The sequence below is a fragment of the Asterias amurensis genome, chromosome 17 (assembly GCF_032118995.1).
Source record: "Asterias amurensis chromosome 17, ASM3211899v1".
Taxonomy (NCBI): Eukaryota; Metazoa; Echinodermata; class Asteroidea; order Forcipulatida; family Asteriidae; genus Asterias; species Asterias amurensis.
In genome coordinates this window covers 17,325,789-17,351,868 of record NC_092664.1, presented here as the reverse complement: position 1 = coordinate 17,351,868, position 26,080 = coordinate 17,325,789, and the positions used below count along the sequence as shown (strand labels likewise).

The window sequence follows — 26,080 nt, the reverse complement described above, 5'->3', positions numbered from 1 at the left end:
CTGGTTTTTAATTTCTTAGGTTTGTTAATGATTAATTACTTAGATTTGTTCTTTTTAGCCTTTGTTTTTTTGTTCTTAAATTGTTATTTATGTTTTTGTTATTATTATTATTACTTACATTGGCACCATCGCTAAGGTTATCACCCGGAGAGAAACACTTTCTCCCAGATTAGAAGTCATTCATTCTTGCCGAATATTCATGCTGAACATTCTTGACAATAATTTATGCCGATTCTTCCTGCCAAATCCTTACACCGAACATTATTGCTAAGTTCTCACGCCGAAGAATCACACTCAGTACTCAAGCCGAACATTCATGCCAAATATTCATGCTGATTATTCATGCCGTAAATTCTTGGCCAAGTTCGCAGAAGGACTATCATTGACCATAGTTTAACTAAGTTTGCCCGATCTTTGTCTAGTCATTAGCAAGTTTCATAGTACAGTGAAGAGTGTTATACCTCGGTTATACATATTGTGAAGTTTGATTGGACGAGAACCAGTCACGTGCCGTGTAACAAATACGCATGGACCATGGCTGCACAGCGCGGCGGGTAACACTAGTGATTTTAACCGGTGTACATCGACTTGATCGTTTCCACCGTTGGTTGATTTCCAGCGCTTAGTAGAAGCGGCCACGGGTTCGAGGGAACAGTGAAGAATGGTTCCTGATTTTAACAACTGCTCGTCTGCTTATTAAACTATGCATACTCCGTCGTTATAATGTTTGAAGATGACAATACACATTTAAAAAGAGGAATAATCATGTTATTAAGGTATAACAAAACAATTGTTGCACGCTGTGATTTGGGGTCTAAAGGTTTTTTTACAGCATCGTGGAAAATTGCCCCATCGGCTTCGCCTCGGGTGCCATTTTCCAGCTCGGGTGTACAAAACGCCATGGACCCCGTCACAGCGTGCAACAATTGTATAGTGGACCAGTTACAAAATGATAACGTGCGTTCAGTTGCCAGTCGTCCTGAGATGACATGACAAGAGTCATTCGCAATTTAACCTTGTGCGCATGGCATACGCACGGCAATGAACAACCACTCGTTGACCATTAACCTAGCGCGATCTGTACCATCGATGAAGATTCATGAGACTACTCATGAAAATGTTATGCCGAATATTCAAGCCGGACATGTCTGATAAACATTCATGCCGGACATTCTGTCCATTTTTATGCCGATCGTTCTTGCCGTATCATCCTGCGGTGGTCAGGCCTATCGTTCATATTGTTTATTCAACTTGACTTTTCCACCAAAACAATTACGGTAGATCAAATGACATAAGTCTACTCAAAATCTGAAATTATTGCTTGCTCGGATCCTAAAATTCTTTGACACCTACTTATTTTTCACAATTTTCAATATTGTTATTCAATAATAAGTTTGTTATAAAAACGTCAACTAACGATGAATAATCAAACCGGACACCCATGCCGAGTATTCATGCCTGTCATTCAACTTGTTTATTCAACTGGACTTTTCAATTATTTGTTGCTCAGACTCTGAAACTCCCTTGACATTTACTTAAGTTTCACAATTTTCATTATTGCTTTTTAATAAGTTCGGTATCACGTCTTCTAACGATGCAACGCGTGGTGATGTTGCCTGTACATATCATATCTAGCGGAGGAATACAAAGGCCTGACCAGGCGCTCTGGTTGACTCTAAATCTCTTCAGAGTTTAAAGAAAGCAGATGTTTCGTCCTGTTCAAAGTGTTCATCAAATACCAAATCTCACGCAGGGACTCCACACAATATACAAGCAGTTAGTTTCCTGCACTGGGCCGTTGTCTGAAATTTTACAACTCACTTGAAGTTCAGTATGGTACCACCTACCGTCGTGCTACCATATGTAATGGTGGCAGAGGGTTTCATTGGAGTTATCGGGAATCTTCTAGTGTGTTTGACAATTGCAAAAACTAAATCAATGCATAATGTAACCAACTGCCTGCTTTTCAACTTGGCTTTCGCCGACGCCTGTGTTTCATTTATGGCTTGTTCGGAAACATCCCTTGCCGGTTTTTTCGGTTCCAGGATGGGTTTGGTCGGTTACTGCACTCCATCATTCATCTACAACTTCGCCTGCCATTTCATACTCAAATGCTTCGAGGGGAGTTTGTTCACATGCTCAATACTGAGTCTGACCTTAGCAACATTCGAACGTTACATTGGGATCATTCACCCATTCCAGCATTCAAGTTTCTTGACAAGAAGAAAGATCATTATTTTGCTGTGTTCCGTTTGGGTCGCTTCCTTTCTTGCTGAGATACCGTTTGTAGTAGCCTTCACAATGCTGTACGTATCCGATAACTGCACAATACCAACAAATGACAAGTACCCTGGTTTGCTTGTACAAGGAGTAGTGAAATCATTCGCGACGTTTGTATTGCCTTGTATTGTACTGGCTTTCATGTACATCAAGATCATGATCAATTTGAAATCAGGAGCTCGACATCTTGAAGAGCAAGGAGTCCAGGGGCCACCTCAAGAGCTTTATCGAGCCCACAAGAAAGTCACCCAAGCGCTCAGTTTCGTCGTAGCAGCCTTCTTCATTCTCATTCTGCCAGGTAAAATCTTAAAGCTTTTAATAGTTTACACTAATTACTTCGGTGGTAATTATGTTTTATCAGATTTGCTCGCTAAAATCTCGTCCACAGCGACTACGACAAACTCTGCCATAAACCCAATAGTGTATGGTTTCAAATACACACAGCTACGTAGAGCCTGTATTGCCATCATATGCCCATGTAGTACACGCTGTAACAGGTCCAACCAAGTTCAACAAAACGTTCAAGGCACAACTTAAAAATAGTCGATTCAATGAACTGTACATGGAATGTTTCTGCCCGAAAAGTCTGAAATGGTCTCATAAATATAATTGACATCTTATGGTTCAAGACAAGGTATACCTTTTGTTTTTAGAAGCGACTAACTGTTTTAATCATGTATAAAACATGTAGTTGTTTACAAAACTTTTAACTGTCAACTTTTCTTCTCAAAAGGCGTTTAAATTGTTTAGATATCGCTGAAAATCCGGAGAGAATATATGCAGGCAGGTAGAATATTGGTTATGTTATAGTTTGAGAAACGTTCCAGCGGTACGCATCCCCGATTCAGATTTTGGATCATACAGACTGATATCTTCCTACGTAAACCAAAAGACTTCGCAGTGAGATGTTTCTCAAAATGCCCTGTACTATCGAAAGCTGACGTATGCTTGATACCAAAAGTTTGTATTGGCATTAACTTTTAGAGTTATTTCCAAACGTATTTCTTCCCTAAGTAAGTCTTATAGCGCACGTATCTACCAAACAATGTACTCAAGTTAGAAAGATAGGTTATCGCAGTGATGGATTCTCGGACCCAGTTGTTGAGCATCTGATAAGGGTTTACAAGGTGCTACGGCGCATACAGCAGCCACAGCCAAGAACACCGGGGCGAACCCCTTTTCTTGTCGATAAGTGCACTGGGTTCTTTGACAAGTGTTACACAACACATGAGACCAATGGCTTTATGTCCCATCCGAAGGACGAAGCAATGGTAAAGTGTCTTGCTTAAGGACACAAGTGTCACGGCTTGGATTCGAACCCACACTCTGCTGATCAGAAACACCAAAGTTAGAACTCGTTGCTCTTAACGGCTCGGCCACGACACTTCCAAGAAACTGCCATGTTGAAACATTGCCCCCGCAGTAGCATTAATTTTCTAACAGAAATCAAATTGATGAAGCTGTTTAGCAGAAAAAAGCATACAGACTTACAAGTCAGCCAATAGCAATATTAAAATGATTTTAACGTCAGTCGTCTATATAGTTAATCTGCACTATAGGTACCAACTAGGTACATCGTTAATGTCACCGTTTGACAGCAATACGATCTCATTTTTGTTCACTTTGTAACACTTATTTGAATACTACTGTAATGCAAATTTATTTATGTGCATTACTCAGTAAATAGTTTACACATCGTCAATACCAGCTGCTTTAAACTAAAAGATGAAAGATTGAACATAGAATAAGTTGTTGCAAACGGCTTATCAACCAAAATAGCCTCAGAGTATATGTAAACATAAAATAAAAAATAGTTAAATGATTTGACGTTTGACCTTCTTGATCTTGATATTTTTCACTGCACAAACCGCCTCAGATGTGGCTGTTGGCGTGCAGTCCTACATGTATTGGTAAATATTGTTCCCTTTTTCTAGCATGATCTTAAGTTCTGGGAAATCTTGGGCCATTTTTGCTTCTGGTGGTAATTTGTTCCCTTTCGGGAAAGTGCCTGGGTAGACAGGTTGTTTGTAGTCGTCCTTGTTTGTTTGGAGGATTTGAAAATTTAGTTCGTGAGATGAGCGTGTGAGTTTTTGTATCAATCAATCATAAATAATTGGTTTAGCGCCTAAAAAAGATTGCTCAAAGGCGCTGAGGGACAGAAGAAATACAAAGTCACCGATGGTAGGCCTCCTGAAACAAGTGGGCTTTCAGAAGTGCCTTGAAAGTGTCGAAGTATGGTGAACATGAGCTATTTGAAAAAAAGGCTCCGTTCAGCACCAACTTGCAGAATGTTCATGATGTAATGAGGGGCTTGTGGATGTAAGGCCTTGAACATGAGAACGATGACTTTGAAGTCGATCCTTTGTTGGATTGGGAGCCAGTGTAGTTTGATGAGTTCCGGGGTGATAGAGTCGAACTTGCGTTTCTTTGTGATGAGTCTAGCTGCAGTTCGTTAACCTATATTTAGCCTCCTTTTGAGATTTTGGCTTTCTCCAATCAGAAGACTGTAGTCGAGTCTTGAAGTGACCAAAGTGTGCACTGCAAGCTTGGTTGCGTCGACAGTCAGTAGTGTGCGGGCCCAGCCGATGTCAGTGATGTCAGTGAAGTTGGCAGCCTTGATGATGCTTGAAACTTGTGCGGACATGGTCACCATATGGCCAAACATGACTCCAGGATCAAAAACAGCAGGGATCAATCAAGGACTGACCCTTGTGGAACACCAGACATCAGCTCATGATATTGCGAGAACTGATTGTTGATATGAAAACGTTGGGTTCTTCAAGACAGGTATGATATGAACCACTTCAGTGGAACATCCTACACTCCCAGCATTTTTTCTCCACTCGAGCTGGTAACACATTGTGGTCGATCGTGTCAAAAGCGGTACTGAGGTCAAGCAGAACTAAAATGGTGATACTTTGGCATTTCCATGGTCTACATGATGTCGTTTATGAACCAGAGTGAGTGCTGTTTCGATGCTGTGAAAGCGCTTACATGCAGACTGCATAGGCTCATGAAGATGGTGATAACTCATGTAGTTGATCAGCTTGTGTGAGTGATGGATCAACATTCCGTGTCATCACACAACTTCTTGCCAATGTTGGGCAACTTGGAGTACATTGTCATTGGTCTCTGCAAGTTCCTACACCCTATATGTGTTATATGCAGCAAGCCACAGTTCAAAAGGTGGTACATAGTCTGGGGTCCTAGTCCACACTTGGAGAACCCATTTCTTGTTGTTCCCTTTGCATTTCCCTGGCCTGAGTTCAGTCTGTTATAACGAGCCATGTTATCTGACGATGATCCGTACCTGAAGGGAGTGACTCGCGAGGATTGATGGCGTTATTTTTTGCCGGTTCTGTAGGGGTTTTTCCACATGAAAATCGGAAGTGTAAAAGGTGAGTTGTGATGGACTTCTTCATTTACTGCTTGTGGTGTTTTCATGTAAATATCATAGCATATTTTTACATTTTTAGCGACTTTCCTGTCACTAGCGGTGGTTCAAAATGTGGGTATTAGCACACAAGAGTGAAGGGGATTCAATTGTGTTTTTCGTTTTGGTGGGCGACAGCGTACACATTTTTTATTAGATCTCAAAACAGATTTTTCTTCTTTATTTTATCCATACGACATACGATACCATAGTTGCGTGAAGATCCAAGTGCGCACGCGCAAACTCAACGACGCCAGGTCGCATATTGTTTGTGTAAGGTATGTGTGAATGCGAGGTGTCGTTAAAGGGACACACCGGCTCACCATTTACGCAATTTAGGGGTAGAATCATAAATAATGTTTTTATAGATGGTTGCTGTAAAAAAGAATCATCAAAATGTCACGAATTTAGCGAAAAATGGGGGGGGGGGGGGGGACGGCCATATAACAAGCTTCCGTTACACGGACTCTTTGAATGTGAATCTTACGTTGGATTTTTCACCATTATTTACATGTTGTAGCGATAATTTGAATACATGATCTTTTTCGTCAATTATTCGTTAATAATGTTGTAAAAAAACTATTTCAATTTGGTTAAGTAAGTTACTTTTAGACGGCTGAAAGTAAAACTAGCCCGGAAGGTCACGTGATTGTTTTTACCACTTTTTGGTTAGAGCAATCACGCGACCTGCGTTTTTGTCTATAAAATGCTCAAAAACGGCTAAATTTGATGATTTTTTAAGGACTGTTCTTCTTCATTCCTGGAAGACCGTTGAAGTCATATCTTAGTCTATTTTGTAGCCCAAGAAGCCAAATTCGGCCGGTGTGTCCCTTTAAACGACCGCGTTACTATGGGTTCGGCTTTTGAAGTCCCTTCGTTCGAGCTCCTTCCTCTGCAGATTATTCAAGCCGAGTATCCATGCCAAACATTCATGCCGATTATTCGAGCCGAATAATTACGCCTACGATTGAAATTGTTTATTTAACTTAACTTTCCAATTAAACATAACTACGATACATTAATGTCATTAATGTACTCAACATCGCAAATTAGTTGTTGCTCAGATTCTGAAACTCCCTTGACATCTACTTTTGCTTCACAATTTTCAATATACCCTTTTAATGAATATCATGAACATCAATATCATATCTTATCATACCTTTTGAATTAATTTGGCATTACGTCAGCCAACGATGCAACGCGTGGTAAGGTTGCTTGTACATACTGAATCTTGGGAGGAATCCGTATAAAGGCCTGACCAGGCTCTCTGCTTGACTCTTAATCTCTTCCGAGTTTGAAGAAAGCAGATGATTCGTCTTGTTCAAAATCTTTATCACTACTAAATCTCAACTTGTGACTTTGTATTACTCCACACAATCTACAAGTAGTAAGTTTCCTGCACTTGGCCTTTTTCTGAAGTAAACATTCTGGGTTCACCATGGAACAAGCTATCGTCGTGCAACAGTATGTAATGATGGCACCGGGTTCCGTTGGTATAGTTGGAAATCTTCTAGTGTGTTTGACAATTGCAAAAACTAAATCAATGCACAATGTAACGAACGGCCTTCTCTTCAACCTGGCTTCGGTAGACGCTTTCGTTTCACTCATGGGTTTCTTACAGCCATACCTAGGACGTCATTTTGGTTCCAAAATCACTGCACATGGATACTGCACTCCATCAGTCGTCTACAACTTTGCCTGCAATTTCATCATGACATGGTTCGTGAGAAGTTTTTTTACATGCTCAATACTGAGTCTGACTTTAGCAACATTGGAACGCTACATTGGGATCATTCACCCATTCCAGCATTCAAGTTTCTTTACAAGAAGAAAGATCATAATTTTGCTGTGTTCCGTCTGGGTGATTTCTTTTCTTACTGAGACACCGTTTACAGTAGCCTTTATCATCCTGTACGTTTCCGATAACTGCACAATACCAACAAACGACAAGTACCCAGGTTTGCTTGTACAAGAAGTAGTGAAATCATTCGCGACGTTTGTATTGCCTTGCATTGTACTGGCTTTCATGTACATCAAGATCATGATCAATTTGAAGTCAGGAGCTCGACATCTTGAAGAGCAAGGAGTCCAGGGGCCACCTCAAGAGCTTTATCGAGCTCACAAGAAAGTCACCCAAGCTCTCGGCTTCGTCGTAGCAGCCTTCTTCATTCTCATTCTGCCAGGTCAAATCTTGAAGCTCGTTATAGTTTACACTGGACAGTTTGGTGGTTATCTAAAATTAGCAGTTTTTGTCTCTGAATTCTCATCCACAGTAATAATGACGAACTCTGCCATAAATCCAATTGTGTATGGATTCAAATACACGCAGCTACGTAGAGCCTGTATTGCCCTCATATGCCCTTGTAGTACACGCTGCAACAGGTCCAACCAAGTTCAACAAGACGTTCAAGTCTGAACTTAAAATAAGTCGATTCAATGAACTGTACACGGAATGTTCCTGTCCGAAACTTCTGAAATGGTCTCATAAATAGTGTTGACATCTTATGGTTAAAGACAAGGTATACCTTTTGTTTTTAGAAGCGACTAACTGTTTTAATCATGTATAAAACATGTAGTTGTTTACAAAACTTTTAACTGTCAACTTTTCATCTCAAAAGGTGTTTAAATTGTTTAGATATCGCTGAAAATCCGGAAAGAATATTTGCAGGCAGGTAGAATATTGGTTATGTTATAGTTTGAGAAACGTTTCAGCGGTACGCATCCCCGATTCAGATTTTGGATCATACAGACTGATATCTTCCTACGTAAACCAAAAGACTTCGCAGTGAGATGTTTCTCAAAATGCCCTGTACTATCGAAAGCTGACGTATGCTTGATACCAAAAGTTTGTATTGGCATTAACTTTTAGAGTTATTTCCAAATGTATTTCGTCCCTAAGTAAGTCTTATAGCGCACGTGTCTACCAAACAAGGTACTCAAGGTAGAAAGATAGGTTATCGCAGTGATGGATTCTCAGACCCAATTGTTGAGCATCTGATAAGGGTTTACAAGGTGCTATTGCGCATTCAGCAGCCACAGCCAAGAACACCGGGGCGAACCCCTTTTCTTGTCGATAAGTGCACTGGGTTCTTTGACAAGTGTTACACAACATATGGAACCAATGGCTTTATGTCCCATCCGAAGGACGAAGCAATGGTTAAGTGTATTGCTTAAGGACACAAGTGTCACGGCTGGGGATTCGTACCCACACTCTGCTGATCAGAAACACCAGAGTTAGAACTCGTTGCTCTTAACGGCTCGGCCACGACACTTCCAAGAAACTGCCATGTTGAAACATTGCCCCCGCAGTAGCATTAATTTTCTCACAGAAATCAAATTGATGAAGCTGTTTAGCAGAAAAAAACATACAGACTCACCAGTCAGCCAATGTCAACATTAAAATTATTTTAACGTCATTTGTTGAAATAATTAATCTGCACTAGGTACCAACTAGGTACATCGTTAATGTCACCGTTTAGCAGCAATACGATCTATTATGTGCACTTTGTAAAACTTATTTGAATACTACTGTGATGCAAATTTATTTATCTGAATTACTCAGTAAATAGTTTACACATCGTCAATACCAGCTGCTTTAAACTAGGTAAAAACTACTTATCACCACTGATACATAATTATCTGTACTAAATGAAAGATTGAACATAGAATAAGCTGTTGCAAACTGCTCACGAACCAGTAAAAACCTAAATAGTTTAATTACTTGACGTTTGACCCTCTAAATTTTGCACTTTTCTAGCATGATCTTAGTTTCTGGGAAATCTTGGGCCAGTTTTGCTCCTGGTGGTTACTTGTTCCATTTGGGGAAAGTGCGTGGGTAGAAAGATTGTTTGTAGCCGTCCTTGTTGTAACCGTCCTTGGTGTGATTTGGAAGTTGATTTCAGAGGTTGGGTCCATTAACCGAGAAGGCTCTATCAGGAAAAGTGATGTGACTTGTGCTTGGCACTACAAAGTATGGTGAACATGAGCTATTTGATGACAAAAGAAGTCTCCGTTTAGCACCAACTTCCAGAATGTTCATGATGTAATGAGGGGCTTGTGGATGTAAGGCCTTGAACATGAGAACGATGACCTTGAAGTCGATCCTTTGTTGGAGTGGGAGCCAGTGTAGTTTGATGAGTTCCGGGGTGATAGAGTCGAACTTGCGTTTCTTTGTGATGAGTCTAGCTGCAGTTCGTTAATCTATATTTAGCCTCCTTTTGAGATTTTGGCTTACTCCAATCAGTCGAGTCTTGAAGTGACCAAAGTGTGCACTGCAAGCTTGGTTGCGTCGACAGTCAGTAGTCTGCGGGCCCAGCCGATGTCAGTGAGGTAGAAGTTGGCAGCCCTGATGATGCTTGAAACTTGTGTGGACATGGTCATCATATGGCCAAACATGACTCCAGGATCAAAAACAGCAGGGATCAATTAAGGACTGACCCTTGTGGAACACCAGACATCAGCTCATGAGGTTGCGAGAACTGATTGTTGATATGAAAACGTTGGGTTCTTCCAGACAGGTATGATGTGAAACACTTCAATGGAACATCCTACACTCCCAGCAGTTCTTCCACTCGAGCTGGTAACACATTGTGGTCGATCGTGTCAAAAGCGGTACTGAGGTCAAGCAGAACTAAAATGGTGATACTTTGCTTTTCCATGGTCCACATGATGTCGTTTATGAACCCGAAGGAGTGCTGTTTCGATGCTGTGAAATCGCTTATAGGCAGACTGCATAGGCTCATGAAGATGGTGATCACTCATGTAGTTGGTCAGCTGCCTGGCGACAACTCGTTCAAGAACTTTGAATACAAAGGTCAGGTTGCTGACGTGACAAGGCAGTAGTTCTTAAGATTGTTGTGATCTAAAGCTGGTTTCTTCAAATTTATGACAAGATAGAACTCACACCTGATTTGAGAGATGAGTTAACCAAACTACTGATAGGTAGAAGAGTGTCCAGATAGATGGGCAAGGTAGACTTTGAAATAATCCCACCCGCTTCTTTGTGGCAAGTTGTGGTGAAGGAATCCAAGGAAGAGCCTCTGATAGACTGAATTTTTAATCACTGAAGAAAGAGAAACGCTCTGTCCTCAGGACAGACATGATCTGGATTTGAAGAGTATGTGTGGATGTTGTTTAACTTACAGGTGACTGATATTGATTGGAGTTAGACCAAGAACTTCTTTGTAGATATTACACGTGATTTGTTTCTGCGAACAGTTCCTCCCAGTTTAGTTGATTCAGCATGTTTGACACACTATGTTGCTTTCCTTTTGACTCTCTCTTCCTCTTCCTCTTTCTATTAATGTATTCTCACTTCATTGCTTGTTACACTTATACCTGTTTACGTGTGTTGTGTTGTCACGTTGACTTTCCGGAAGACTTTGCGAGGCCCGTCGACATCCCGGCCAGGATACTTCAGCCGAGTATTCACGCCGATCATTCGTGCAGTATAATCTTCCTAATATTTAAGCAGACCATTCCTGCCAAATATTCAATTCCATCATTTTAATTGTTTAATCAACTTGACAAAACAGTTAATGTAGATCAATGGCACTTATGTACTCCCTAATGGCAAATTATTTGTTGCTCGGATCCTGAAACTCCCTTGACACCTACTTTTGTTTCACATGATTCAATATGCCTTTTTAATGAGTTTGATATTATTAGTTTGGTCGTCAATAAACGATGCAACGCGTGGTTATGTTACCAGTACATACCATTTCGATGGGAGGAATCTGTATAAGGCCTGCCAGGCGCTCTGGTTGAGTCTCAATCTCAACAGAGTTTGAAGAAAGTAGATGTTTCTTCTTGTTCCAATCTTTGTTAATACCAAATCTCAACCAGGGACTTCGTGTTACTCTACATAATCTACAAGCAGTTAGTTTCCTTCATTTGGGCCTTTGTCTGAAGTTTAAATATCACAACAGAGTTGATTGTTACTTGTCACTATGGAAGAATTGCATGCCAAGCTATCATCTCTTATGACGGCGCAGGGTTCCGTTGGTGTAATCGGGAATCTTCTAGTGTGTTTGACAATTGCAAAAACTAAATCAATGCATAATGTAACCAACTGCCTGCTCTTTAACCTGGCTTCGGTGGACGCCTGTGTTTCATTAATGGCCTTCTTGGAAAAAATTGTTGGAGAACATTTCCTCTCCAAATTTAGGATAGTCGGATACTGCGCTCCATCATTCATTTACAACTTCGTCTGCCATTTCATCATCAAATGCTTTGAGAGAAGTTTTTTTACTTGCTCAATATTGAGTCTGACTTTAGCAACATTCGAACGCTACATTGGGATCATTCACCCATTCCAGCATTCGAGTTTCTTTACAAGAAGAAAGATCATTATTTTGCTGTGTTCCGTCTGGGTGGTTTCTTTTCTTACTGAGATACCGTTGACAGTAGCTTTTACCATCCTGTACGTATCCGGTAACTGCACAATACCAACAAACGACAAGTACCCTGGTTTGCTTGTACAAGAAGTAGTGAAGTCATTCGCGACGTTTGTATTGCCTTGTATTGTACTGGCTTTCATGTACATCAAGATCATGATCAATTTGAAGTCAGGAGCTCGACATCTTGAAGAGCAAGGAGTCCAGGGGCCACCTCAAGAGCTGTATCGAGCTCATAAGAAAGTCACCTAAGCTCTCGGCTTTGTCGTAGCAGCCTTCTTCATTCTCGTTCTGCCAGGTCAAATCTTGAAACTCACTATAACTTACACCAACACATTTGGTGGAAACTACCGTTTAGCATCTCTGCTCGAATCTCTGCCACGGTGATAACGACGGACTCTGCTATAAATCCATTTGTATATGGATTCAAATACACGCAGCTACGTAGAGCCTGTATTGCCATCATATGCCCTTGTAGTACACGCTGTAACAGGTCCAACCAAGTTCAACAAGACGTCCAAGGCACAATTTAAAAATAGTCGATTCAAAGAGCTGTACACTGAATGTTTCTGCCACAAAGTTAATTCTGAAATGCTCTCATAGTAATTTTAAATCAAGGTATGCATTTGGATTTTACAAACGACTGATCGGTTAAATCATGTATAAATGTTGTAAACAGTAACCGTTTAACTTTCAACATTTATTTCATTATGTGTTTGTTCATCATTTGGAGATATCGCCGAAAGTCCGGAGTGAATATTTCCAGGTAGGTAAATTGTTCCTTATGTTATGTTAAGGAGAATGGACGAGAAAGTGTAGATTCGTGAATAGAATGTACGAGCCGAAGGCGAGTACATTGTATTCACGAATCTACACTTAAAGAGTCTATTCCTTGACTTAAACTTCTTCCCCAATTGGTTATGTAACACAGTTTCAATGAACTGGATTTCTCACTAGTAACAACCCTAGTTAATCTATCTTATTCCGTAATAGACGGTTGGTCACATTTCATGATTGTTTTACAAAATATATAGGCATCTTTTAGTGCTTGCAATATTATCGAGTATAACGTCAGTTTGCTCAGCTAACAATAAATTGTGCTACTAAAGTGATTTTTCATAGCTGGAAAATGTTATTGTAAATTGAAAGATAACGTATTTTCAGCTGTTCATGCTATCTTTCAGTTTGGAAAGACAATAATTTTCAAGTTGAACTATTTACTTTATTTTATTTAATTTTCAGAGTTATTACCAAACGTATACCTTACTTATAAGGGTTCGAATTCTGGCAAGATAGACTGCCCTGTTGAAACGTTGCCCCCGAAGTAGCATTAATTTTTCTCACATAAATCAAATTGATGAACCTGTTTATCAAAAGAAATACAGACTTATTGGTCAGCCATTACATCATTATGGATATGTTTTTGTAACGCTATTCATTGACATAGTTAATCTGCACTAGGTACCATTAAGGTACACCGTTATGTCAACCATTTGACAGCAAAACGACCTATTATTTGTTCACTTTGTTGAAACTCAATTGAATATTACTACGATACAATTCTTTTTATCTGCATTTGCTAAGCACACAGTTTACACATCGTCAAAACCAGCTACTTTAATTTCGGTAAAAACTAACTACCACCACTGATACAAGATTATCTGTACTCAGTAAAAGCTAGAACATAAAATAAGCTGTTGCAAACTGCTTATCAACCAAAAGGGCTTCAGGGTATAAATGAAAAAAAGAGAGGTAGAAACCAAAAGGGTTTAATGACTTGACGTTTCGACCCTCGCAAAGTCTTCCCCAAAGGCTACATGACAACACAACAAACATAAACAGAAGAGTAACAAGCAATCAAGTGAGAATACATGACTAGAAAGAGGAAGAGAGAGTCCAAAGGAAAGCAGCAATAAGCAAAGGGGGGTTAACAATGCATAGAGAGACAAAGACGGGGGAGGAAAAGGGGACTAGTTTGACCACAAGAAGATGGAAACACGAAAGACAATATCAAAATAATGTGGAAAGAGGGGGAAAAAGTTATTACTAGTAAATGCGGCAGGGTAAACATTGGGACATCTGTGTGTAAAAAAATTGGGCAAACATAAAAGGTTTTTAGCCGTTCCTTTTCTGGATGTTCAGACCATGGGGTTGAACGGTCTGAAGGCGCCTATTATCCACTGGTTCTCTCTACAGACGAAAAGTCTCTGTGTGTTTACCTAGTGCCTTATTTGCCCTGTACCATCATGTCAGAAGTAGAGTGATTGTGAAGATTGAATTGATGTCTTACAGCTGTATTCAGCTTTAAAGTGTTCAATGTTGATCTATGGCCGTAGAAACGCCTCTTTGGTGTAGTTCTTGTTGCAACCTTAGATTAATTTACAAGATATGAGATATGTAGTATGTAAGGCATATTTGACCTCCTGTTTTTTAAGGTGGATCATGATCCACAGGTCTTGTGGATCATGGCTCGTTTGGGTCGTTGTATGTAGAATGCTTGATGGGGGTGTGACGAAGACCCCCCCCCCCTTTTATACCCTTCTTTTACAAGCACAGACAGCAAGCGGGGAGGTCAAAGTGTAAGACATCACAGTAAGACGACACATTGATGAACTTGGATATATTATTATTATATTTTTAATTTTAAATAATTCAATCAAGTATGAATTTCACATTTTTCGACCCAAAGAACTAGCGTAAATAACACCTCTCGACCAAGAGTGTACGAGTCCAGTAGTTCTGTTGTCGTCTGCTACGTTTTCATCGTGTTCGAACTTGCCCTCAGTTGTCGGACCGGCAAACAAAGACCCGAGCGGAAAACCCAATTATGTGTACGTACCATACTATGCTCTGTACGGACTTATTAAATTGCCGCGTATATCCTAGGTTTCTGAAAATGGTCATACCCCCCCTCCCCCCCGTTTTATGTGAAGATTAAACGTTAAATTAATAGTAATTGAGTAAAGTGTGACAATAGAATCTAATATTATCCTAATCTGTAACCATTATTGCCCGTGGCCTTCACTTCGTGAACACAACACGCGATGACCCTTGATCACCAACCCATCTGGTAGTCAATATATGACGTCACAACTGATTGGTCTACCAGCCAAACGTGTCAGTTCTTGTTCCCCATACCGTAGAGCTATCTTTGTTTTATATAACTCCAGGCCCACATCATGTACCACGATCGCTCGGACAGGGTCTGTTTACCTTTGCCAAGAGGGACTGCAGAGAAAACAATTATACACAAAAACAAACACAAAGGTTATCACTTTTTGGACCCAAAAACAACAATACATTTATTCGGTATAGAACACTCCATTAACATCTGCTTATAACCGTCACAATACATAAATTAATTGTACATGATAACCCCCCCCCCATTTACGACAAGAACTTTGAAATCTGTCGACTGAACTGCGTTCGCATGGAGGTGATTGGTTGGACCCCAGCGACCCGCGCCTGCCTATTTTGAAAACTTAAGGAAGGACATTAACAGCATATTTGTTTTGTTATTTGTTTTAAATTTTGTTTATTAATTTATTTAATTTTTATTTTTTTATGTGTGACGAGTTCACTTATTAAAGCCCTCATAGTGTTTACAGTTGATATAATATTATGCTTTAACAAATTTCCGTTGATAATACTGTTCTGTATTATTATTCAAACAATACAATCTTGGGCGTGTAGGATTGAAAAAACCTTTCATCATTTAAACATAATAAGTTTAGCATTCTTTATCGAAAGTTAAGTGTTTTCGTTGGACGTCTCCCGCTGTCCTCCTCTTCATTTTCATAAGCACTATCGTCTGTTGATAAATTACTATCGTCATCTTCCTTCTCCGACTTCTCTTCATCCTCAAATCGTCATCATCAGTTGATTCGTCACTATCGTCTTCACAGAATCCCTCCTCCTCCTCCTCCTCAACTTCTTCGCTTTCATAAATCTTATCATCTGTTGATTCATCACTATCGTCTTCAAGAAACTCCTCCTCCTCCTCCTCCTCCTCCCCTCCTTCATTTTCATGGTCATCATCATCTGTTAATCCATCACTATCAGATAATGAGATCCCTGAGACTGGGGGATTAGGGGGGGGGCATTTGTAGGCATCTATTATCGGTTGTTTGATTGATTGATTGAGTTTATTCGTATAAAAAAAAAATCAAAATACAAACACATTTAGAAATGACAATACAATATGACTGACCAAAATAGATCACAAGAAAGAAAATAGTTCTACAAACAATTATCCAAGGATAACCTAAAAATCACAAACACAATTCTTGTCCAGGACGTTGATCTGAAAATTGAAGAATATGATGGTTAGAACTGGTCAATTTACGACGGGGGGGGGGGGGGAGTAAGAGGTGGAAAGTAACAACAAAAGGAATGTTCGTCTTGGAACTCTGTCGTTGCGTTAGTCTTCAAGAAAGTATACACTCCCCAAAGCAAGCTTTTACTTTCTGGATCGCTAGATGGACCACTAGGAAGCTACGACACCGATGGAACATTGCGTTTCGTAAGTTCCTGCGAGTGATGGATCAACATTCCGTGTCATCACACAACTTCTTGCCAATGTTGGGCAACTTGGAGTACATTGTCATTGGTCTCTGCAAGTACACCCTATATGGGTTATATGCAGCAAGCCACCGTTCAATAGGTGGTACATAGTCTGGGGTCCTAGTCCACACTTGGAGAACCCATTTCTTGTTGGTCCCTTTGGATTTCCCTGGCCTGAGTGCAGTCTGTTATAACGAGCCATGTTATCCGACGATGATCCGTACCTGAAGGGAGTGACTTGCGAGGATTGATGGCGTTATTTTTTGCCGGTTCTGTAGGGGTTTTTCCACATGAAAATCGGAAGTGTAAAAGGTGAGTTGTGATTGACTTCTTCATTTACTGCTTGTGGTGTTTTCATGGAAATATCATAGCATATTTTTTCATTTTTAGCGACTTTCCTGTCACTAGCGGTGGTTCAAAATTTAGGTATTAGCACACAAGAGTGGTTGGGGTTCAATTTTGTTTTTCGTTTTGGTGGGCGACAGCGTACACATTTCTAATCAGATCTCAAAACAGTTTTTTTCTTCTTTATTATATCCATACGACTTACGATACCATAGTTGCGTGAAGAACCAAGTGCGCACGCGCCAACTCAACGACGCCAGGTCGCCTATTGTTTGTGTAAGGTACGTGTGAATGTGAGGTGTCGTTAAACGACCGCGGTACCACGGGTTCGGCTTTCGAAGTCCCTTCGTTCGAGCTCATTCTCTTCCTTCCTCTATCGTTATGACTAAACAAAACCGAATATTCAAGCCGATCACTCGTACTGAATGATCATGCAGAATATTCAAGCCGAGTATTCATGCCGAACATTCATGCCGATTATTCGAGCCGAATATGTATGCCTACGATTTAAATTGTTCATTCAACTTGACTTTCCAATTAAACATAACTACGATACATCAATGCCATTAATGTACTCAACATCGCAAATTAGTTGTTGCTCAGATTCTGAAACTCCCTTGACATCTACTTTTGCTTCACACGTTTCAATATACCCTTTTAATGAATATCATGAACATCAATATCATATCTTATCATACCTTTTGAATTAATTTGGCATTACGTCAGCCAACGATGCAACGCGTGGTAAGGTTGCTTGTACATACCAAATCTAGGGGAGGAATCCGTATAAAGGCCTGACCAGGCTCTCTGCTTGACTCTTAATCTCTTCCGAGTTTGAAGAAAGCAGATGATTCGTCTTGTTCAAAATCTTTATCACTACTAAATCTCAACTTGTGACTTTGTATTACTCCACACAATCTACAAGTAGTAAGTTTCCTGCACTTGGCCTTTTTCTGAAGTACAACATTTTGGGTTCACTATGGAACAAGCTATCGTCGTGCAACCGTATGTAATGATGGCACAGGGTTCCGTTGGTATAGTTGGAAATCTTCTTGTGTGTTTGACAATTGCAAAAACTAAATCAATGCATAATGTAACGAACGGCCTTCTCTTCAACCTGGCTTCGGTAGACGCTTTCGTTTCACTCATGGCTTTCTTACAGCCATACCTAGGACATCATTTTGGTTCCAAAATCACTGCATATGGATACTGCACTCCATCATTCGTCTACAACTTCGTCTGCCATTTCATCATGGCATGGTTCGTGAGAAGTTTTTTTACTTGCTCAATACTGAGTCTGACTTTAGCAACATTCGAACGCTACATTGGGATCATTCACCCATTCCAGCATTCAAGTTTCTTTACAAGAAGAAAGATCATTATTTTGCTGTGTTCCGTCTGGGTGGTTTCTTTTCTCACTGAGATACCGTTTACAGTAGCCTTTATCATCCTGTACGCATCCGATAACTGCACATTACCAACAAACGACAAGTACCCTGGTTTGCTTGTACAAGAAGTAGTGAAATCATTCGCGACGTTTGTATTGCCTTGCATTGTACTGGCTTTCATGTACATCAAGATCATGATCAATTTGAAGTCAGGAGCTCAACATCTTGAAGAGCAAGGAGTCCACGGGCCACCGCAAGAGCTGTATCGAGCTCACAAGAAAGTCACCCAAGCTCTTAGCTTCGTGATAGGAGCCTTCTTCATTCTCATTTTGCCAGGTCAAATCTTGAAGCTCGTTGTAGTTTACACTGGACAGTTTGGTGGTGATCTAGCATTATCAGCTTTTGTCGCTAGAGTCTCATCCACAGTGATAATGACGAACTCTGCCATAAATCCAATTGTGTATGGATTCAAATACACGCAGCTACGAAGAGCCTGTATTGCCATCATATGCCCTTGTAGTACACGCTGTAACAGGTCCAACCAAGTTCAACAAGACGTTCAAGTCACAACTTAAAATAAGTCGATTCAATGAACTGTACACGGAATGTTCCTGTCCGAAAATTCTGAAATGGTCTCATAAATATTGTTGACATCGTATGGTTAAAGACAAGGTATACCTTTTGTTTTTAGAAGCGACTAATTGTTTTAATCATGAATAAAAAATAAAATGCTATTATGTTATAGTTTGAGAAACGTTCCAGCGGTACGCATCCTCGATTCAGATTTTGGATCATACAGACTGATATCTTCCTACGTAAACCAAAATACTTCGCAGTGAGATGTTTCTCAAAATGCCCTGTACTATCGAAAACTGCCGTATGCTTGATACCCAAAAATTGTATTGGCATTTACTTTTAGAGTTATTTCCAATGAAACGTCTTTCTTCCCTAAAGGGATTCGAAGTCATGGTAATATAAATAATATCGAAGTCTTATAGCGAACGTTTCTACCAAACAAGGTACTCAAGGCTCTAAGTATATTAATACAAACTTTCATACAGATAAGTTATTGCAGTGATGGATTCTCAAACCCAATTAGTTAGCACCTTATAAGGGTTTACAAGGTGCTACAGCGCATACAGCAGCCACAGCCAGGAACACCGGGGTGAACCCCTTCTCTTTTCGATAAGTGCACTGGGTTCTTTTGTATGCTTTACACATCACATTGGACCATTGGCTTGACGTCCCATCCGAAAGACGAAGCAATGCTTAAGTGTATTGCTTAAGGACACAAGTGTCACGGCTGGGGATTCGTACCCACACTCTGCTGATCAGAAACACCAGAGTTTGAAATCGTTGCTCTTAACGGCTCGGCCACGACACTGCCCTGTTGAAAAATTGCCCCAAAAGTAACATTACATTTCTCACAGAAATCAAAATGATGAAGCTGTTTAGCAGAATAAAGCCAATAACAATATTAAAATGATTTTAACGTCAGTCGTCTATATATTTAATCTGTACTAGGTACCAACTAGGTACATCGTTAATGTCACCGTTTGACAGCAATACGATCTCATTTTTGTTCACTTTGTAAAACTTATTTGAATACTACTGTGATGCAAATTTGTTTATCTGCATTACTCAGTAAATAGTTTACACATCGTCAATACCAGCTGCTTTAAACTAGGCAAAAACTACTTATCACCACTGATACATAATTATCTGTACTAAATGAAAGATTGAACATAGAACAAGTTGTGTTGCAAACGGCTTATCAACCAAAATGGCCTCAGGGTATATGCAAACATAAAATAAAAAATAGTTAAATGATTTGACGTTTGACCTTCTTGATCTTGATATTTTTCACTGCACAAACCGCCTCAGATGTGGCTGTTGGCGTGCAGTCCTACATGTATTGCTAAATTGTTCCCTTTTTCTAGCATGATCTTAAGTTCTGGGAAATCTTGGGCCATTTTTGCTTCTCGTGTTAATTTGTTCCATTTGGGGAAGTGCGTGGGTAGAGAGGTTGTTTGTAGCCGTCCTTGTTTGTTTGGAGGATTTGGAAATTTAGTTCGTGAGATGAGCGTGTGAGTTTTTGTATCAATCAATCATAAATAATTGGTGTAGCGCCTAATAAGATTGCTCAAAGGCGCTGAGGCACAGAAGAAATAAAAAGTCAACGTTTGACACACTATGCTGCTTTCCTTTTGACTCTCTCTTCCTCTTCCTCTTTCTATTAATGTATTCTCACTTCATTGCTTGTTACACTTATATCATACCTGTTTACGTTTGTTGTGTTGTCTCGTTGACTTTCCGGAAGACTTTGCGAGGCCCTGTCGACATCCCGGCCAGGATACTTCAGCCGAGTATTCACGCCGATCATTCGTGCAGCATAATCTTCCTAACATTTAAGCCGACCATTCCTAATGTACTCCCTAATCGCAAATGATTTGTTGCTCGGATTCTGAAACTCCCTTGACACCTACTTTTGTTTCACATGATTCAATATGCCTTTTTAATGAGTTTGATATTATTAGTTTGGTCGTCAATAAACGATGCAACGCGTGGTTATGTTACCAGTACATACCATTTCGATGGGAGGAATCTGTATAAAGGCCTGCCAGGCGCTCTGGTTGAGTCTCAATCTCAACAGAGTTTGAAGAAAGCAGATGTTTCATCTTGTTCCAATCTTTGTTAATACCAAATCTCAACCAGGGACTTCGTGTTACTCTACATAATCTACAAGCAGTTAGTTTACTTCATTTGGGCCTTTGTCTGAAGTTTAAATATCACAACAGAGTTGATTGTTACTTGTCACTATAGAAGAAATGAATGCCAAGCTATCATCTGTAATGACGGCGCAGGGTTCCGTTGGTGTAATCGGGAATCTTCTAGTGTGTTTGACAATTGCAAAAACTAAATCAATGCATAATGTAACCAACTGCCTGCTCTTTAACCTGGCTTCGGTGGACGCCTGTGTTTCATTAATGGCCTTCTTGGAAAAAATTATTGGAGAACATTTCCTCTCCAAATTTATGATATTCGGATACTGCGCTCCATCATTCATCTACAACTTCGCGTGCCATTTCATCATCAAATGCTTCGAGAGAAGTTTTTTTACATGCTCAATACTGAGTCTGACTTTAGCAACATTGGAACGCTACATTGGGATCATTCACCCATTCCAGCATTCAAGTTTCTTTACAAGAAGAAAGATCATTATTTTGCTGTGTTCCGTTTGGGTGGTTTCTTTTCTCACTGAGATACCGTTGACAGTAGCCTTTACCATCCTGTACGTATCCGGTAACTGCACAATACCAACAAACGACAAGTACCCCGGTTTGCTTGTACAAGAAGTAGTGAAATCATTCGCGACGTTTGTATTGCCTTGCATTGTACTGGCTTTCATGTACATCAAGATCATGATCAATTTGAAGTCAGGAGCTCGACATCTTGAAGAGCAAGGAGTCCAGGGGCCACCTCAAGAGCTGTATCGAGCTCACAAGAAAGTCACCCAAGCTCTCGGCTTTGTCGTAGCAGCCTTCTTCATTCTCATTCTGCCAGGTCAAATCTTGAAACTCACTATAACTTACACAAACACATTTGGTGGAAACTACGGTTTAGCAAGCTTTTGCGCTCGAATCTCTGCCACGGTGATAACGACGAACTCTGCCATAAATCCAATTGTATATGGATTCAAATACACACAGCTACGTAGAGCCTGTATTGCCATCATATGCCCTTGTAGTAAACGCTGTAACAGGTCCAACCAAGTTCAACAAGACGTCCAAGGCACAACTTAAAAATAGTCGATTCAAAGAGCTGTACACTGAATGTTTCTGCCACAAAGTTAATTCTGAAATGCTCTCATAGTAATTTTAAATCAAGGTTTGCATTTGGATTTTAGAAACGACTGATCGGTTAAATCATGTATAAATGTTGTAAACAGTAACCGTTTAACTTTCAACATTTATTTCATAATGTGTTTGTTCACAATTTAGAGATATCGCCGAAAGTCCGGAGTGAATATTTCCAGGTAGGTAAAATTTTCCTTATGTTATGTTAAGGAGAATGGACGAGAAAGTGTAGATTCGTGAATAGAATGTACGAGCCGAGGGCGAGTACATTGTATTCACGAATCTACACTTAAGAGTCTATTCCTTGACTTAAACTTCTTCCCCAATTGGTTATGTAACACAGCTCCAATGAACTGGATTTCTCACTAGTAACAACCCTAGTTAATCTATCTAATTCCGTAATAGACGGTTGGTCACATTTTATGATTGTTTTACAAAATATATAGGCATCTTTTAGTTCTTGCAATATTATCGAGTATAACGTCAGTTTGCTCAGCTAACAATAAATTGTGCTACTAAAGTGATTTTTCATAGCTGGAAAATGTTATTGTAAATTGAAAGATAACGTATTTTCAGCTGTTCATGCTATCTTTCAGTTTGGAAAGACAATAATTTTCAAGTTGAACTATTTCCTTTATTTTATTTAATTTTCAGAGTTATTACCAAACGTATACCTTACTTATAAGGGTTCGAATTCTGGCAAGATAGACTGCCCTGTTGAAACATTGTCCCCGAAGTAGCATTAATTTTTCTCACATAAATCAAATTGATGAAGCTGTTTATCAAAAGAAATACAGACTTATTGGTCAGCCATTACATCATTATGGATATGTTTTTGTAACGCTATTCATTGACATAGTTAATCTGCACTAGGTACCATTAAGGCACACCGTTATGTCAGCCATTTGACAGCAATACGATCTATTTTGTTCACTTTGTTGAAACTCAATTGAATATTACTACGATACAATTCTTTTTATCTGCATTTACTAAGCACACAGTTTACACATCGTCAAAACCAGCTACTTTAATTTCGGTAAAAACTAACTACCACCACTGATACAAGATTATCTGTACTCAGTAAAGTCTTCCCCAAAGGCTAAATGATAACACAACAAACATAAACAGAAGAGTAACAAGCAATCAAGTGAGAATACATGACTAGAAAGAGGAAGAGAGAGTCCAAAGGAAAGCAGCAATAAGCAAAGGGGGGTTAACAATGCATAGAGAGACAAAGACGGGGGAGGAAAAGGGGACTAGTTTGACCACAAGAAGATGGAAACACGAAAGACAATATCAAAATAATGTGGAAAGAGGGGGAAAAAGTTATTACTAGTAAATGCGGCAGGGTAAACATTGGGACATCTGTGTGTAAAAAAATTGGGCAAACATAAAAGGTTTTTAGCCGTTCCTTTTCTGGATGTTCAGACCATGGGGTTGAACGGTCTGAAGGCGCCTATTATCCACTGGTTCTCTCTACAGACGAAAAGTCTCTGTGTGTTTACCTAGTGCCTTATTTGCCCTGTACCATCATGTCAGAAGTAGAGTGATTGTGAAGATTGAATTGATGTCTTACAGCTGTATTCAGCTTTAAAGTGTTCAATGTTGATCTATGGCCGTAGAAACGCCTCTGGTGTAGTTCTTGTTGCAACCTTAGATTAATTTACAAGATATGAGATATGTAGTATGTAAGGCATATTTGACCTCCTGTTTTTTAAGGTGGATCATGATCCACAGGTCTTGTGGATCATGGCTCGTTTGGGTTGTTGTATGTAGAATGCTTGATGGGGGTGTGACGAAGACCCCCCCCCCCTTTTATACCCTTCTTTTACAAGCACAGACAGCAAGCGGGGAGGTCAAAGTGTAAGACATCACAGTAAGACGACACATTGATGAACTTGGATATATTATTATTATTATTTTTAATTTTAAGTAATTCAATCAAGTATGAATTTCACATTTTTCGACCCAAAGAACTAGCGTAAATAACACCTCTCGACCAAGAGTGTACGAGTCCAGTAGTTCTGTTGTCGTCTGCTACGTTTTCATCGTGTTCGAACTTGCCCTCAGTTGTCGGACCGGCAAACAAAGACCCGAGCGGAAAACCCAATTATGTGTACGTACCATACTATGCTCTGTACGGACTTATTAAATTGCCGCGTATATCCTAGGTTTCTGAAAATTGTCATACCCCCCTCCCCCCCGTTTTATGTGAAGATTAAACGTTAAATTAATAGTAATTGAGTAAAGTGTGACAATAGAATCTAATATTATCCTAATCTGTAACCATTATTGCCCGTGGCCTTCACTTCGTGTACACAACACGCGATGACCCTTGATTACTAACCCATCTGGTAGTCAATATATGACGTCACAACTGATTGGTCTACCAGCCAAACGTGTCAGTTCTTGTTCCCCATACCGTAGAGCTATCTTTGTTTTATATAACTCCAGGCCCACTTCATGTACCACCATCGCTCGGACAGGGTCTGTTTACCTTTGCCAAGAGGGACTGCAGAGAAAACAAGTATACACAAAAACAAACACAAAGGTTATCACTTTTTGGACCAAAAAACAACAACACATTTATTCGGTATAGAACACTCCATTAACATCTGCTTATAACCGTCACAATACATAAATTAATTGTACATGATAACCCCCCCCCCCCCCATTTATGACAAGAACTTTGAAATCTGTCGACTGAACTGCGTTCGCATGGAGGTGATTGGTTGGACCCCAGCGACCCGCGCCTGCCTATTTTGAAAACTTAAGGAAAGACATTAACAGCATATTTGTTTTGTTATTTGTTTTAAATTTTGTTTATTAATTTATTTAATTTTTATTTTTTATGTGTGACGAGTTCACTTATTAAAGCCCTCATAGTATTTACAGTTGATATAATATTATGCTTTAACAAATTTCCGTTGATAATACTGTTCTGAAATTATTATTCAAACAATACAATCTTGGGCGTGTAGGATTGAAAAAACCTTTCATCATTTAAACATAATAAGTGTAGCATTCTTTATCGAAAAGTTAAGTGTTTTCGTTGGACGTCTCCCGCTGTCCTCCTCTTCATTTTCATAAGCACTATCGTCTGTTGATAAATTACTATCGTCATCTTCCTTCTCCGACTTCTCTTCATCCTCAAATCGTCATCATCAGTTGATTCGTCACTATCGTCTTCACAGAATCCCTCCTCCTCCTCCTCCTCCTCCTCAACTTCTTCGCTTTCATAAATCTTATCATCTGTTGATTCATCACTATCGTCTTCAAGAAACTCCTCCTCCTCCTCCTCCTCCCCTCCTTCATTTTCATGGTCATCATCATCTGTTAATCCATCACTATCAGATAATGAGATCCCTGAGACTGGGGGCTTGGGGGGGGGGGGGGGCATCTGTAGGCATCTATTATCGGTTGTTTGATTGATTGATTGAGTTTATTCGTATAAAAAACAAATCAAAATACAAACACATTTAGAAATGACAATACAATATGACTGACCAAAATAGAACACAAGAAAGAAAATAATTCTACACACAATTATCCAAGGATAACCTAAAAATCAAACACAATTCTTGTCCAGGACGTTGATCTGAAAATTGAAGAATATGATGGTTAGAACTGGTCAATTTACGACGGGGGGGGGGGGAGTAAGAGGTGGAAAGTAACAACAAAAGGAATGTTCGTCTTGGAACTCTGTCGTTGCGTTAGTCTTCAAGAAAGTATACACTCCCTAAAGCAAGCTTTTACTTTCTGGATCGCTAGATGGACCACTAGGAAGCTACGACACCGATGGAACATTGCGTTTCGTAA

The 26,080-nt window shown here is 39.8% G+C and overlaps 6 protein-coding genes across 8 annotated transcripts in view; 5 read left to right on the top strand and 1 right to left on the bottom strand.

The window, feature by feature from the left end:
- LOC139949933 (epoxide hydrolase 1-like) overlaps positions 1 to 26,080 on the bottom strand; it is a 97,415-nt gene that overhangs the window by 20,649 nt on the left and 50,686 nt on the right. The gene's annotated exons all lie outside the window — the stretch shown is intronic.
- On the top strand, positions 1,834 to 4,806 carry LOC139949539 (neuromedin-U receptor 2-like). Its single transcript, XM_071947915.1, has 2 exons — positions 1,834 to 2,578; positions 4,781 to 4,806. Exons 1-2 carry the CDS (start codon positions 1,834 to 1,836, stop codon positions 4,804 to 4,806), a joined length of 771 nt encoding a protein of 256 aa, XP_071804016.1.
- LOC139949538 (neuromedin-U receptor 2-like) lies at positions 7,152 to 8,129 on the top strand. The gene has a single exon (XM_071947914.1). It carries the CDS (start codon positions 7,152 to 7,154, stop codon positions 8,127 to 8,129), a length of 978 nt encoding a protein of 325 aa, XP_071804015.1.
- On the top strand, positions 11,662 to 12,360 carry LOC139949537 (neuromedin-U receptor 2-like). The gene has a single exon (XM_071947913.1). It carries the CDS (start codon positions 11,662 to 11,664, stop codon positions 12,358 to 12,360), a length of 699 nt encoding a protein of 232 aa, XP_071804014.1.
- Positions 17,996 to 18,979, top strand: LOC139949536 (neuromedin-U receptor 2-like). The gene has a single exon (XM_071947912.1). It carries the CDS (start codon positions 17,996 to 17,998, stop codon positions 18,977 to 18,979), a length of 984 nt encoding a protein of 327 aa, XP_071804013.1.
- Positions 21,233 to 22,207, top strand: LOC139949535 (neuromedin-U receptor 2-like). The gene has a single exon (XM_071947911.1). The coding sequence runs from the start codon at positions 21,233 to 21,235 to the stop codon at positions 22,205 to 22,207; it is 975 nt and encodes a 324-aa protein (XP_071804012.1).

What these genes read in the sequence shown, in the direction of transcription:
- LOC139949535 (XM_071947911.1), top strand. Translation starts at nt 21,233, where the DNA reads ATGAATGCCAAGCTATCATCTGTAATGACGGCGCAGGGTTCCGTTGGT.
- LOC139949538 (XM_071947914.1), top strand. Translation starts at nt 7,152, where the DNA reads ATGGAACAAGCTATCGTCGTGCAACAGTATGTAATGATGGCACCGGGT.
- LOC139949539 (XM_071947915.1), top strand. Translation starts at nt 1,834, where the DNA reads ATGGTACCACCTACCGTCGTGCTACCATATGTAATGGTGGCAGAGGGT. An exon ending in CTTCATTCTCATTCTGCCAG is followed by an intron (nt 2,579 to 4,780) that starts GTAAAATCTTAA and finishes TTCTCCAATCAG; the next exon opens with AAGACTGTAGTCGAGTCTTG.
- LOC139949536 (XM_071947912.1), top strand. Translation starts at nt 17,996, where the DNA reads ATGGAACAAGCTATCGTCGTGCAACCGTATGTAATGATGGCACAGGGT.
- LOC139949537 (XM_071947913.1), top strand. Translation starts at nt 11,662, where the DNA reads ATGGAAGAATTGCATGCCAAGCTATCATCTCTTATGACGGCGCAGGGT.